General features: G+C 51.3%; 1 protein-coding gene across 1 annotated transcript in view; it reads right to left on the bottom strand.

Annotated features, from left to right (window-relative positions):
- Window positions 1–298: 298 nt before the first annotated feature.
- LOC106591519 (uncharacterized) overlaps window positions 299–15,761 on the bottom strand; it is a 34,490-nt gene continuing 19,027 nt past the window's right edge. Inside the window, exons 5-8 of the mRNA XM_045707454.1 lie at window positions 15,271–15,425; window positions 10,091–10,140; window positions 4,038–4,396; window positions 299–453 (exon numbers count right to left, since the gene is read on the bottom strand). Of these exons, the coding sequence (XP_045563410.1) occupies window positions 299–453; window positions 4,038–4,396; window positions 10,091–10,140; window positions 15,271–15,425 (719 nt within the window). The remainder of the gene's footprint in view (window positions 454–4,037; window positions 4,397–10,090; window positions 10,141–15,270; window positions 15,426–15,761) is intronic.

Below are 15,761 nucleotides of genomic sequence, written 5' to 3'. Positions count from 1 at the left end.
CCCCGGTAGGCCGTCATTGAAAAATAAGGATTTGTTCTTAACTGACTTGCCTCGTTAAATAAAAGGTTAAACATTTCTTATTTAAATACCACGTGGAGTCTGCTCCTCCTCCCCTTCTGGATGTCCAAGGGGTAGTAGCACTGAGAGCAGCAGCTTCCTGGGTCCTGGCTTCTCCAGGGGGCTGACATACGCCTCATGTCTGAGTGGCAGGAACGTCCCACCTGGACTCCTTGGTTTCTGCCATACGACGATTTAGAGTTATTATGTTGTAATTCTATGAAGCTTAAAGCTGGTGTCATTAGATTGCCTTACTTACCCTCACACTACTGTCCTGGTCCCTGTCCTGGTCCAGACTGACCACTGAGCCAGAAAAAAGGGGAGGGAGATGAAATCTGGAAAGGCTGGGGTCCGAGGATGTGTTGTCCTTTTTCGTGTCTGCATTGCCTTGTTTCACTGACCGAAGAAACCAAAAAAAAGTAGATATTTGACTCTGTGAAACACATGCGCACTCACAATCCTTCTTCATTCTTCACAACTGAACTGAAGAATGTGAAGGAAAGTGAATATGTGAAGGAAGGTGAATATGTGAAGGAAGGTGAATATGTGAAGGAAGGTGAATATGTGAAGGAAGGTGAAGGAAGGTGAATATGTGAAGGAAGGTGAATATGTGAAGGAAAGTGAATATGTGAAGGAAGGTGAATATGTGAAGGAAGGTGAATATGTGAAGGAAGGTGAATATGTGAAGGAAGGTGAATATGTGAAGGAAGGTGAATATGTGAAGGAAGGTGAATATGTGAAGGAAGGTGAAGGAAGGTGAATATGTGAAGGAAGGTGTATATGTGAAGGAAGGTGAATATGTGAAGGAAGGTGAATATGTGAAGGAAGGTGAAGGAAGGTGAATATGTGAAGGAAGGTGAATATGTGAAGGAAGGTGAATATGTGAAGGAAGGTGAATATGTGAAGGAAGGTGAATATGTGAAGGAAGGTGAATATGTGAAGGAAGGTGAAGGAAGGTGAATATGTGAAGGAAGGTGTATATGTGAAGGAAGGTGAATATGTGAAGGAAGGTGAATATGTGAAGGAAGGTGAAGGAAGGTGAATATGTGAAGGAAGGTGAATATGTGAAGGAAGGTGAATATGTGAAGGAAGGTGAATATGTGAAGGAAGGTGAATATGTGAAGGAAGGTGAAGGAAGGTGAATATGTGAAGGAAGGTGAATATGTGAAGGAAGGTGAATATGTGAAGGAAGGTGAATATGTGAAGGAAAGTGAAGGAAGGTGAATATGTGAAGGAAGGTGAATATGTGAAGGAAAGTGAATATGTGAAGGAAGGTGAATATGTGAAGGAAGTTGAAGGAAGGTGAATATGTGAAGGAAGGTGTATATGTGAAGGAAGGTGAATATGTGAAGGAAGGTGAATATGTGAAGGAAGGTGTATATGTGAAGGAAGGTAAATATGTGAAGGAAGGTGAATATGTGAAGGAAGGTGAAGGAAGGTGAATATGTGAAGGAAGGTGTATATGTGAAGGAAGGTGAATATGTGAAGGAAGGTGAATATGTGAAGGAAGGTGAAGGAAGGTGAATATGTGAAGGAAGGTGTATATGTGAAGGAAGGTGAATATGTGAAGGAAGGTGAATATGTGAAGGAAGGTAGAGGAAGGTGAATATGTGAAGGAAGGTGTATATGTGAAGGAATGTGAATATGTGAAGGAAGGTGAATATGTGAAGGAAGGTGAATATGTGAAGGAAGGTGAAGGAAGGTGTATATGTGAAGGAAGGTGAATATGTGAAGGAAGGTGAATATGTGAAGGAAGGTGAATATGTGAAGGAAGGTGAATACGTGAAGGAAGGTGAAGGAAGGTGAATATGTGAAGGAAGGTGTATATGTGAAGGAAGGTGAATATGTGAAGGAAGGTGAATATGTGAAGGAAGGTGAATATGTGAAGGAAGGTGAAGGAAGGTGAATATGTGAAGGAAGGTGTATATGTGAAGGAAGGTGAATATGTGAAGGAAGGTGAATATGTGAAGGAAGGTGAATATGTGAAGGAAGGTGAATATGTGAAGGAAGGTGAATATGTGAAGGAAGGTGAAGGAAGGTGAATATGTGAAGGAAGTTGTATATGTGAAGGAAGGTGAATATGTGAAGGAAGGTGAATATGTGAAGGAAGGTGAAGGAAGGTGAATATGTGAAGGAAGGTGTATATGTGAAGGAAGGTGAATATGTGAAGGAAGGTGAATATGTGAAGGAAGGTGAAGGAAGGTGAATATGTGAAGGAAGGTGTATATGTGAAGGAAGGTGAATATGTGAAGGAAGGTGAATATGTGAAGGAAGGTGAATATGTGAAGGAAGGTGTATATGTGAAGGAATGTGAATATGTGAAGGAAGGTGAATATGTGAAGGAAGGTGAATATGTGAAGGAAGGTTAATATGTGAAGGAAGGTGAAGGAAGGTGAATATGTGAAGGAAGGTGAATATGTGAAGGAAGGTGAATATGTGAAGGAATGTGAATATGTGAAGGAAGGTGAATATGTGAAGGAAGGTGAATATGTGAAGGAAGGTGATTATGTGAAGGAAGGTGAATATGTGAAGGAAGGTGAATATGTGAAGGAAGGTGAATATGTGAAGGAAGGTGAATATGTGAAGGAAGGTGAAGGAAGGTGAATATGTGAAGGAAGGTGAATATGTGAAGGAAGGTGAATATGTGAAGGAAGGTGAATATGTGAAGGAAGGTGAATATGTGAAGGAAGGTGTATATGTGAAGGAAGGTGAATATGTGAAGGAAGGTGAATATGTGAAGGAAGGTGAAGGAAGGTGTATATGTGAAGGAAGGTGAATATGTGAAGGAGGGTGAATATGTGAAGGAAGGTGAAGGAAGGTGTATATGTGAAGGAAGGTGAATATGTGAAGGAGGGTGAAGGAAGGTGTATATGTGAAGGAAGGTGAATATGTGAAGGAGGGTGAATATGTGAAGGAAGGTGAATATGTGAAGGAAGGTGAATATGTGAAGGAAGGTGAAGGAAGGTGAATATGTGAAGGAAGGTGAATATGTGAAGGAAGGTGAATATGTGAAGGAAGGTGAATATGTGAAGGAAGGTGAATATGTGAAGGAAGGTGAAGGAAGGTGAATATGTGAAGGAAGGTGTATATGTGAAGGAAGGTGAATATGTGAAGGAAGGTGAATATGTGAAGGAAGGTGAATATGTGAAGGAAGGTGAATATGTGAAGGAAGGTGAATATGTGAAGGAAGGTGAAGGAAGGTGAATATGTGAAGGAAGGTGTATATGTGAAGGAAGGTGAATATGTGAAGGAAGGTGTATATGTGAAGGAAGGTGAAGGAAGGTGAATATGTGAAGGAAGGTGAATATGTGAAGGAAGGTGAATATGTGAAGGAAGGTGAATATGTGAAGGAAGGTGAAGGAAGGTGAATATGTGAAGGAAGGTGTATATGTGAAGGAAGGTGAATATGTGAAGGAAGGTGAATATGTGAAGGAAGGTGAAGGAAGGTGAATATGTGAAGGAAGGTGTATATGTGAAGGAATGTGAATATGTGAAGGAAGGTGAATATGTGAAGGAAGGTGAATATGTGAAGGAAGGTGAATATGTGAAGGAAGGTGAAGGAAGGTGAATATGTGAAGGAAGGTGAATATGTGAAGGAAGGTGAATATGTGAAGGAAGGTGAATATGTGAAGGAAGGTGATTATGTGAAGGAAGGTGAATATGTGAAGGAAGGTGAATATGTGAAGGAAGGTGAATATGTGAAGGAAGGTGAATATGTGAAGGAAGGTGATTATGTGAAGGAAGGTGAATATGTGAAGGAAGGTGAATATGTGAAGGAAGGTGAATATGTGAAGGAAGGTGAATATGTGAAGGAAGGTGAAGGAAGGTGAATATGTGAAGGAAGGTGAATATGTGAAGGAAGGTGAATATGTGAAGGAAGGTGAATATGTGAAGGAAGGTGAATATGTGAAGGAAGGTGAATATGTGAAGGAAAGTGAATATGTGAAGGAAGGTGAATATGTGAAGGAAGGTGAACTCACGTCTCCGTCCCTGCTGGGCCCCACCCAGGTAACCACCATAGTAGTTAACGTGTGATCGCTGGCTGCTTCTCCAGGAGGAATCTACTGAGGCCGTCTTCAGAGGGCAGGGTCTCTCTCCTCCCTGTAGAGGCCAGGGTCTCGCTCCTCCCTGTAGAGACCGGGGACTCTCTCCTGCCTGTAGAGGCCAGGGCCTCTCTCCTCCCTGTAGAGGCCAGGGTCTCTCTCCTCCCTGTAGAGGCCAGGGTCTCTCTCTTCCCTGTAGAGGCCAGGGTCTCTCTCCTCCCTGTAGAGGCCAGGGTCTCTCTCTTCCCTGTAGAGGCCAGGGCATCTCTCCTCCAACATCCTCACAGTCTTTCACACTAAATCATTATAATTTATTAAACTTCTATAGCGCTTTTCATAACATAAAGAAATCTCAAAGCAATATGTCATACAAACATGCAAAATATCATGAGTAGCCAAGCTATAGCTAACTACGCTGAACAAAAATATAAAACGCAACATGTAAAGTGTTGATCCCATGTTTCATGAGCTGAAATAAAAGATCCCAGAAATGTTCCATACACACAAAAAGCTTATTTCTCTCAAAGTTTGTGCACAAATTTGTTTACATCCCTGTTAGTGAGCATTACTCCGTGGCCAAGATAATCAATACATCTAACAGGTGTGTGGCATATCAAGAAGCTGATTAAACAGCATGACCTTTACACAGGTGCACCTTGTGCTGGGGACAGTAAAAGACCATGTCCAACAGAGCTGTTGACAGAGAATTTAATGTTCATTTCTCTACCGCTCCGGTACCGCTTGTCGTGCGGTAGCAGAGAGAACAGTCTATGACTTGGGTGATTGAAGTCCTTGACAGTTTTTAGGGCCTTCCTCTGACACCGCCTGGTATAGAGGTCCTGGATGGCAGGAAGCTTGGCCCCAGTGATGTACTGGGCCGTACGTACTACCCTCTGTAGCACCTTACGGTTAGATGCCGAGCAGTTGCCATACCAGGCGGTGATGCAACCGGTCAGGAAACTCTCGATGGTCCAGCTGTAGAACTTTTTGAGGATCTCAGGACCCATGCCAAAATTTTTTCAGTCTCCTGAGAAAGAAAAGGTTTTGTCGTGCCCTCTTCACGACTGTCTTGGTGTGCTTGGACCATGTTAGTTTGTTGGTGATGTGGACACCAAGGAACTTGAAGCTCTCAACCTGCTCCACTACAGCCCCTTCGATGAGAATGGGGGCGTGCTCGGTCCTCCTTTTCCTGTAGTCCACAATCATCTCCTTTGTCTTGCTGCCATTGAGGGAGAGGTAGTTGTCCTGGCACCACACTGCCAGGTCTCTGACCTCCTCCCTATAGGTTGTCTCATCGTTGTCGGTGATCAGGCCTACCACTGTTGTGTCGTCAGCACCTTAATGATGGTGTTGGAGTCGTGCCTGGTCATGCAGTCGTGGGTGAACAGGGAGTACAGGAGGGGGCTGAGCACCCACCCATGAGGGGCCCCCGTGTTGAGGATCAGTGTGGCGGATGTGTTGTTACCTACCCTCACCACCTGGGGGCGGTCCGTCAGGAAGTCCAGGATCCAGTTGCAGAGGGAGGTGTTTAGTCCCAGGGTCCTTAGCTTATTGATGAGCTTTGAGGGCACTATGGTGTTGAACGCTGAGATGTAGTCAATGAATAGCATTCTCACGTAGGTGTTCCTTTTGTCCAGGTGTGAAAGGGCAGTGTGGAGTGGCAATAGAGATTGCATCGTCTGTGGATCTGTTGAGGTGGTATGCGAATTGGAGTGGGTCTAGGGTTTCTGGGATGATGTTGTTGATGTGAGCCATGACCAGCCTTTCAAAGCACTTCATGGCTACGGACGTGAGTGTAGTCATTTAGGCAGGTTACCTTTGCTTTTCTGGCCACAGGGACTATGGTGGTCTATTAGAAACATGCAGGTATTACAGACGAGGTCACGGCGAGGTTGAAAATGTCAGTGAAGACACTGGCCCCGTGGCTTTGCGAATGTAGACCTGTTTAAAGGTCTTGCTCACATCGGTTACCAAGAGCGTGATCACACAGTCATCCGGAACAGCTGGGGCTCTCATGCATGCTTCAGTGTTTCTTGCCTCGAAGCCAGCATTAAAGGCATTTAGCTCGTCTGGTAGGCTCGCGTCACTGGGCAGCTCGCGGCTGGGTTTCCCTTTGTAGGCTGTAATAGTTTGCAAGCCCTGCCACATCTGACGAGCGTCACAGCTAGTGTAGTAGGATTCAATCTTAGTCCTGTATTGACTATTTGCCTTTTTGATCGTTTGTCTGAGGGCATTGTGGGATTTTTTATAAAGGTCTAGATTAGTGTCCCGCTCCATGATAGCGGCAACTCTAGCCTTTAGCTCAGTGCAGATGTTGCCTGTGATCCATGGCTTCTGGTTAGGATATGTACGTACGGTCATTGTGGGGACGACGTCGTCGATGCACTTGTTGATGAAGCCAGTGACCGAGGTGGTACACTCCTTATCATCAGGTATTCTACCTCAAGAGAGCAATACCTCAAGACTTCCTTAATATTAGACATCGCGCACCAGCAGTCATTGACAAATAGACACACACCACCGCCCCTCGTCTTTCCAGACGTAGCTGCTCTGTCCTGAACGGTAAACCCAGCCAGCTCTATATTATCCATGGCTTCTATATTGTGATCACCACATCCGATGGATTTGGATACTGCTTTAAAATGTTTGGGAGCATCTTATTGGATGTCCTTTACTCGTGCTCCTGGATAGCACAACGTTTTCACCGTTGAACTGAACAATACAATGGCCGGAGAATTGATAAATCCCGGCCATTTCTACCCCTCACACAATTCGTTGAACCTTTCACGGGCCCACGAGAAGCAGGAAAGAATGCGCCCGCTGCATCTGGCGATACGTCCAGACCTCCCAGAGCAGGCAGCGCCCCGTCAGATCCAGAGAGAGGGAAAGGAGCCAAACTCCATGACGAAGCCACTGCTGGAGTCAGCATAGTTGGAGTCAGCACCACCATCGCAGACAGAGGCAGTCCCAGTAATGAAGGTACAGGTAGATCAGGCACCAGTGCAGCTAAATTCTTCCTTATGTTAATCTGCTACGAACCTCTCGTAGTCACTCCCGTCCGCTTAGCAGCAGGACCAGCGGCGATTGGAACATTCTTCTTGCTGTTCTTCACAGATGAACGGATGACAAGGCAGGGAAACATCCATCAGGCCCGAGCGGCGTCCAGCCATAGGAGTTAAGAACGAGAAGATTCCAATTTGTGTTTTCGCCCCTTAAGTTTGAACAGAATTGAGATTTGCTTGCTAAGCATAGCCACCTCATTCCTGTGAATCTCCACTAGCAAACAATTGCCGCGTTGGAACTCCAGATTGTAAATATTGTTCCAGCGTCTACAGCACTGGAAAGGTTTGTTAGCTATTCTAGGGGAAGCGAGCTCCATTGCAACCTAGCTAGCTAGCTAGCTACAGCTTGCTAGTTGGTAGCAGGTGTTGACACAAACACTTATGAACAAAATAAATAAAACAAAGTAGAACAAAGTAAATCTTCGGGAAAAACAAAATGACACGGACAGGAAATGTGAGAACTCTATGATTAGCTGGGCCTGGCTCCCCAGTGGCTGGACCTGGCTCCCCAGTGGCTGGGCCTGGCTCCCCAGTGGCTGGGCCTGGCTCCCCAGTGGTTGGGCCTGGCTCCCCAGTGGCTGGGCCTGGCTCCCCAGTGGCTGGGCCTGGCTCCCCAGTGGCTGGACCTGGCTCCTCAGTGGCTGGGCCTGGCTCCCCAGTGGCTGGGCCTGGCTCCCCAGTGGCTGGGCCTGGCTCCCCAGTGGGTGGGCCTGGCTCCCCAGTGGCTGGGCCTGGCTCCCCAGTGGCTGGGCCTGGCTCCCCAGTGGCTGGGCCTGGCTCCCCAGTGGCTGGGCCTGGCTCCCCAGTGGCTGGGCCCGGCTCCCCAGTGGGTGGGCCCGGCTCCCCAGTGGCTGGGCCCGGCTCCCCAGTGGCTGGGCCCGGCTCCCCAGTGGCTGGGCCTGGCTCCCCAGTGGGTGGACCCGGCTCCCCAGTGGGTGCACCTTTGCCCAGTCATTTGAAATCCATAGATTAGGGAATAATGAATTTATTTCAATAGACTGATTTAAATCTATGAACTGTAACTCAGTAAAATCTTTGAAATTGTTGCATGTTGCGTTTTGTTCAGTATAAGTCAACCAATAGAGGCCAAGTGTTTGAGTGCATGCATCATTCAAAGGTCTAGAGCACGTGTCCAACTCATCCCGAGTGTCTGCGGGTTTTCCCTCCTCCCTTGGACTTGATGGATGAAATAAGGTCACCAATCAGTAAGGACCTCCCCTCACCTGGTTGTCCAGGTCTCAGTAAGGAACTCCCCTCACCTGGTTGTCTAGGTCTCAGTAAGGAACTCTCCTCACCTGGTTGTCTAGGTCTCAGTAAGGAACTCCCCTCACCTGGTTGTCTAGGGCTCAGTAAGGAACTCCCCTCACCTGGTTGTCTAGGTCCAGTAAAATCAGTAAGGAACTCCCTCACCTGGTTGTCTAGGTCTCAGTAAGGAACTCCCCTCACCTGGTTGTCTAGGTCTCAGTAAGGAACTCCCCTCACCTGGTTGTCCAGGTCTCAGTAAGGAACTCCCCTCACCTGGTTGTCTAGGTCTCCCCTCACCTGGTTGTCAAGGTCTCCCCTCACCTGGTTGTCTAGGTCTCAGTAAGGAACTCCCCTCACCTGGTTGTCCAGGTCTCCCCTCACCTGGTTGTCTAGGTCTCCCCTCACCTGGTTGTCTAGGTCTCTGTAAGGACCTCTCCTCACCTGGTTGTCTAGGTCTCAGTAAGGAACTCCCCTCACCTGGTTGTCTAGGTCTCAGTAAGGACCTCTCCTCACCTGGTTGTCCAGGTCTCAGTAAGGAACTCCCCTCACCTGGTTGTCCAGGTCTCAGTAAGGACCTCCCCTCACCTGGTTGTCTAGGTCTCAGTAAGGAACTCCCCTCACCTGGTTGTCTAGGTCTCAGTAAGGAACTCTCCTCACCTGGTTGTCTAGGTCTCAGTAAGGAACTCCCCTCACCTGGTTGTCTAGGTCTCAGTAAGGAACTCCCCTCACCTGGTTGTCTAGGTCTCAGTAAGGAACTCTCCTCACCTGGTTGTCTAGGTCTCAGTAAGGACCTCCCCTCACCTGGTTGTCTAGGTCTCAGTAAGGAACTCTCCTCACCTGGTTGTCTAGGTCTCAGTAAGGAACTCCCCTCACCTGGTTGTCTAGGTCTCAGTAAGGAACTCCCCTCACCTGGTTGTCAAGGTCTCAGTAAGGAACTCCCCTCACCTGGTTGTCCAGGTCTCAGTAAGGAACTCCCCTCACCTGGTTGTCTAGGTCTCAGTAAGGAACTCCCCTCACCTGGTTGTCTAGGTCTCAGTAAGGACCTCCCCTCACCTGGTTGTCTAGGTCTCAGTAAGGAACTCTCCTCACCTGGTTGTCTAGGTCTCAGTAAGGAACTCTCCTCACCTGGTTGTCTAGGTCTCAGTAAGGAACTCCCCTCACCTGGTTGTCTAGGTCTCAGTAAGGAACTCTCCTCACCTGGTTGTCTAGGTCTCAGTAAGGAACTCTCCTCACCTGGTTGTCCAGGTCTCAGTAAGGAACTCCCCTCACCTGGTTGTCTAGGTCTCCCCTCACCTGGTTGTCAAGGTCTCCCCTCACCTGGTTGTCTAGGTCTCAGTAAGGAACTCCCCTCACCTGGTTGTCCAGGTCTCCCCTCACCTGGTTGTCTAGGTCTCCCCTCACCTGGTTGTCTAGGTATCAGTAAGGACCTCTCCTCACCTGGTTGTCTAGGTCTCAGTAAGGAACTCCCCTCACCTGGTTGTCTAGGTCTCAGTAAGGAACTCTCCTCACCTGGTTGTCTAGGTCTCAGTAAGGACCTCCCCTCACCTGGTTGTCTAGGTCTCAGTAAGGAACTCCCCTCACCTGGTTGTCTAGGTCTCAGTAAGGAACTCTCCTCACCTGGTTGTCTAGGTCTCAGTAAGGAACTCCCCTCACCTGCTCTAGAAGGTCGGAGAGATACTGTACCTGTCATCAGGGTGTATAAACACAGGCCTCCCAACTTCCTGATGTGCAGCCTGGAATATACAATAAAGATTATCAGTTATGTTGAAATTGTTGAGACTAGTCACGCTACAGAAACAGGAGATAGACTCCTGCCCTATGGGCCGTTCTGGCTGCCTCACGCTACAGAAACAGGAGATGGACTCCTGCCCTATGGGCCGTTCTGGCTGCCTCTCGCTACAGAAACAGGAGATGGACTCCTGCCCTATGGGCCGGGCCGTTCTGGCTGCCTCACGCTACAGAAACAGGAGATAGACTCCTGCCCTATGGGCTGTTCTGGCTGCCTCTCGCTACAGAAACAGGAGATGGACTCCTGCCCTATGGGCCGGGCCGTTCTGGCTGCCTCACGCTACAGAAACAGGAGATGGACTCCTGCCATATGGGCCGTTCTGGCTGCCTCACGCTACAGAAACAGGAGATAGACTCCTGCCCTATGGGCCGGGCCGTTCTGGCTGCCTCACGCTACAGAAACAGGAGATAGACTCCTGCCCTATGGGCCGTTCTGGCTGCCTCACGCTACAGAAACAGGAGATAGACTCCTGCCCTATGGGCCGGGCCGTTCTGGCTGCCTCACGCTACAGAAACAGGAGATAGACTCCTGCCCTATGGGCCGTTCTGGCTGCCTCACGCTACAGAAACAGGAGGTGGACTCCTGCCCTATGGGCCGGGCCGTTCTGGCTGCCTCTCGCTACAGAAACAGGAGATGGACTCCTGCCCTATGGGCCGGGCCGTTCTGGCTGCCTCACGCTAAAGAAACAGGAGAAAGACTCCTGCCCAATGGGCCGTTCTGGCTGCCTCACGCTACAGAAACAGGAGATGGACTCCTGCCCTATGGGCGGGCCGTTGTGGCTGCCTCACGCTACAGAAACAGGAGATGGACTCCTGCCCTATGGGCCGTTCTGGCTGCCTCACGCTACAGAAACAGGAGATGGACTCCTGCCCTATGGGCCGGTCTGGCTGCCTCACGCTACAGAAACAGGAGGTAGACTCCTGCCCTATGGGCCGGGCCGTTCTGGCTGCCTCTCGCTACAGAAACAGGAGATGGACTCCTGCCCTATGGGCCGTTCTGGCTGCCTCACGCTACAGAAACAGGAGATGGACTCCTGCCCTATGGGCCGTTCTGGCTGCCTCACGCTACAGAAACAGGAGATGGACTCCTGCCCTATGGGCCGTTCTGGCTGCCTCACGCTACAGAAACAGGAGATGGACTCCTGCCCTATGGGCCGGGCCGTTCTGGCTGCCTCACGCTACAGAAACAGGAGATGGACTCCTGCCCTATGGGCCGGGCCGTTCTGGCTGCCTCACGCTACAGAAACAGGAGATGGACTCCTGCCCTATGGGCCGTTCTGGCTGCCTCACGCTACAGAAACAGGAGGTGGACTCCTGCCCTATGGGCCGTTCTGGCTGCCTCACGCTACAGAAACAGGAGATGGACTCCTGCCCTATGGGCCGGGCCGTTCTGGCTGCCTCACGCTACAGAAACAGGAGATGGACTCCTGCCCTATGGGCCGGGCCGTTCTGGCTGCCTCACGCTACAGAAACAGGAGGTAGACTCCTGCCCAATGGGCCGTTCTGGCTGCCTCACGCTACAGAAACAGGAGGTGGACTCCTGCCCAATGGGCCGTTCTGGCTGCCTCACGCTACAGAAACAGGAGATGGACTCCTGCCCTATGGGCCGGGCCGCTCTGGCTGCCTCACGCTACATAAACAGGAGGTAGACTCCTGCCCTATGGGCCGGGCCGTTCTGGCTGCCTCACGCTACAGAAACAGGAGATGGACTCCTGCCCTATGGGCCGTTCTGGCTGCCTCACGCTACAGAAACAGGAGGTGGACTCCTGCCCTATGGGCCGGGCCGTTCTGGCTGCCTCACGCTACAGAAACAGGAGATAGACTCCTGCCCTATGGGGCCGTTCTGGCTGCCTCTCGCTACAGAAACAGGAGATAGACTCCTGCCCAATGGGCCGTTCTGGCTGCCTCACGCTACAGAAACAGGAGGTAGACTCCTGCCCAATGGGCCGTTCTGGCTGCCTCACGCTACAGAAACAGGAGATGGACTCCTGCCCTATGCGGGCCGTTCTGGCTGCCTCACGCTACAGAAACAGGAGATGGACTCCTGCCCTATGGGGCCGTTCTGGCTGCCTCACGCTACAGAAACAGGAGATGGACTCCTGCCCTATGGGCCGTTCTGGCTGCCTCACGCTACAGAAACAGGAGATGGACTCCTGCCCTATGGGCCGGGCCGTTCTGGCTGCCTCACGCTACAGAAACAGGAGATGGACTCCTGCCCTATGGGCCGTTCTGGCTGCCTCACGCTACAGAAACAGGAGATAGACTCCTGCCCTATGGGCCGGGCCGTTCTGGCTGCCTCACGCTACAGAAACAGGAGGTAGACTCCTGCCCAATGGGCCGTTCTGGCTGCCTCACGCTACAGAAACAGGAGGTAGACTCCTGCCCAATGGGCCGTTCTGGCTGCCTCACGCTACAGAAACAGGAGATGGACTCCTGCCCTATGGGCCGGGCCGCTCTGGCTGCCTCACGCTACATAAACAGGAGGTAGACTCCTGCCCTATGGGCCGGGCCGTTCTGGCTGCCTCTCGCTACAGAAACAGGAGGTGGACTCCTGCCCTATGGGCCGGGCCGTTCTGGCTGCCTCACGCTACAGAAACAGGAGATGGACTCCTGCCCTATGGGCCGTTCTGGCTGCCTCACGCTACAGAAACAGGAGGTGGACTCCTGCCCTATGGGCCGTTCTGGCTGCCTCACGCTACAGAAACAGGAGATGGACTCCTGCCCTATGGGCCGGGCCGTTCTGGCTGCCTCACGCTACAGAAACAGGAGATAGACTCCTGCCCTATGGGCCGGGCCGTTCTGTCTGCCTCACGCTACAGAAACAGGAGGTAGACTCCTGCCCAATGGGCCGTTCTGGCTGCCTCACGCTACAGAAACAGGAGGTAGACTCCTGCCCAATGGGCCGTTCTGGCTGCCTCACGCTACAGAAACAGGAGATGGACTCCTGCCCTATGGGCCGGGCCGCTCTGGCTGCCTCACGCTACATAAACAGGAGGTAGACTCCTGCCCTATGGGCCGGGCCGTTCTGGCTGCCTCTCGCTACAGAAACAGGAGATGGACTCCTGCCCTATGGGCCGTTCTGGCTGCCTCACGCTACAGAAACAGGAGATGGACTCCTGCCCTATGGGCCGGGCCGTTCTGGCTGCCTCACGCTACAGAAACAGGAGATGGACTCCTGCCCTATGGGCCGTTCTGGCTGCCTCACGCTACAGAAACAGGAGATAGACTCCTGCCCTATGGGCCGTTCTGGCTGCCTCTCGCTACAAAAACAGGAGTTGGACTCCTGCCCTATGGGCCGTTCTGGCTGCCTCTCGCTACAGAAACAGGAGATGGACTCCTGCCCTATGGGCCGTTCTGGCTGCCTCTCGCTACAGAAACAGGAGATGGACTCCTGCCCTATGGGCCGGGCCGTTCTGGCTGCCTCACGCTACAGAAACAGGAGATGGACTCCTGCCCTATGGGCCGTTCTGGCTGCCTCACGCTACAGAAACAGGAGATGGACTCCTGCCCTATGGGCCGTTCTGGCTGCCTCTCGCTACAGAAACAGGAGATGGACTCCTGCCCTATGGGCCGGGCCGTTCTGGCTGCCTCACGCTACAGAAACAGGAGATGGACTCCTGCCCTATGGGCCGTTCTGGCTGCCTCACGCTACAGAAACAGGAGATGGACTCCTGCCCTATGGGCCGGGCCGTTCTGGCTGCCTCACGCTACAGAAACAGGAGATGGACTCCTGCCCTATGGGCCGTTCTGGCTGCCTCACGCTACAGAAACAGGAGATGGACTCCTGCCCTATGGGCCGTTCTGGCTGCCTCACGCTACAGAAACAGGAGATAGACTCCTGCCCTATGGGCCGGGCCGTTCTGGCTGCCTCTCGCTACAGAAACAGGAGATGGACTCCTGCCCTATGGGCCGTTCTGGCTGCCTCTCGCTACAGAAACAGGAGATGGACTCCTGCCCTATGGGCCGGGCCGTTCTGGCTGCCTCACGCTACAGAAACAGGAGATGGACTCCTGCCCTATGGGCCGGGCCGTTCTGGCTGCCTCACGCTACAGAAACAGGAGATGGACTCCTGCCCTATGGGCCGTTCTGGCTGCCTCACGCTACAGAAACAGGAGATGGACTCCTGCCCTATGGGCCGTTCTGGCTGCCTCACGCTACAGAAACAGGAGGTGGACTCCTGCCCTATGGGCCGGGCCGCTCTGGCTGCCTCACGCTACAGAAACAGGAGGTAGACTCCTGCCCTATGGGCCGGGCCGTTCTGGCTGCCTCACGCTACAGAAACAGGAGATGGACTCCTGCCCTATGGGCCGGGCCGTTCTGGCTGCCTCACGCTACAGAAACAGGAGATAGACTCCTGCCCTATGGGCCGGGCCGCTCTGGCTGCCTCACGCTACAGAAACAGGAGATGGACTCCTGCCCTATGGGCCGTTCTGGCTGCCTCACGCTACAGAAACAGGAGATAGACTCCTGCCCTATGGGCCGTTCTGGCTGCCTCTCGCTACAAAAACAGGAGTTGGACTCCTGCCCTATGGGCCGTTCTGGCTGCCTCTCGCTACAGAAACAGGAGATAGACTCCTGCCCTATGGGCCGGGCCGTTCTGGTTGCCTCACGCTACAGAACCAGGAGATGGACTCCTGCCCTATGGGCCGTTCTGGCTGCCTCTCGCTACAGAAACAGGAGATGGACCCCTGCCCTATGGGCCGTTCTGGCTGCCTCACGCTACAGAAACAGGAGATGGACTCCTGCCCTATGGGCCGGGCCGTTCTGGCTGCCTCACGCTACAGAAACAGGAGATAGACTCCTGCCCTATGGGCCGGGCCGTTCTGGCTGCCTCACGCTACAAAAACAGGAGATGAACTCCTGCCCTATGGGCCGTTCTGGCTGCCTCACGCTACAGAAACAGGAGATGGACCCCTGCCCTATGGGCCGTTCTGGCTGCCTCACGCTACAGAAACAGGAGATGGACTCCTGCCCGATGGGCCGTCCTGGCTAGGACAAGGCTTACTTGTAGTGAAACCAAACACTTTTGACAAAATGGTATTTTGACAGAAAAGGCTATTCGTTTCTGTCATCACCTGTCCGTGAGGTGGATCTCCAGGGAGGTGTCTTGTACTCTCTACCCGCCAAAGAGGCTCTGTCTCTGGGATGGGACTCATCTGAACCCTGGGTGTCTCATCCGTGACCTCAAACTTCACTCCCCTCAGTAGCCTAGCCTCCTGCTCCTCCAAACCTTTTAGAAACAAACAAACAAACAAACAAACAAACAAACAAACAAACTAGATCATTTAAATGTCGACCTGTTGTTCTTGATTGATGACATATTGCATGACAATAATGAATGTATGAACCTGTGGGTTTAAACAACAACGGCTCCAGAAGAAGGTCAGGAGCATGGAGCACGACCAGGGTTGTGGGTTCGATTCCCGCAGTCACCCATATGTAAAACGTATTCACAAATAACTCTAAATCTCTTTGGATAAAAGCGTCCGGTTAAATGGTGTATATTATTATAATAAGAAACTGTTTGGAGTTACATAAAGGTTGCCTAGTTACGTAAACGTTACAT

The sequence above is a fragment of the Salmo salar genome, chromosome ssa25, assembly GCF_905237065.1.
Source record: "Salmo salar chromosome ssa25, Ssal_v3.1, whole genome shotgun sequence".
NCBI classification, from domain to species: Eukaryota; Metazoa; Chordata; class Actinopteri; order Salmoniformes; family Salmonidae; genus Salmo; species Salmo salar.
The sequence above is the reverse complement of the archived record's forward strand: the minus strand, read 5'-3'. Positions and strand labels throughout refer to the sequence as shown.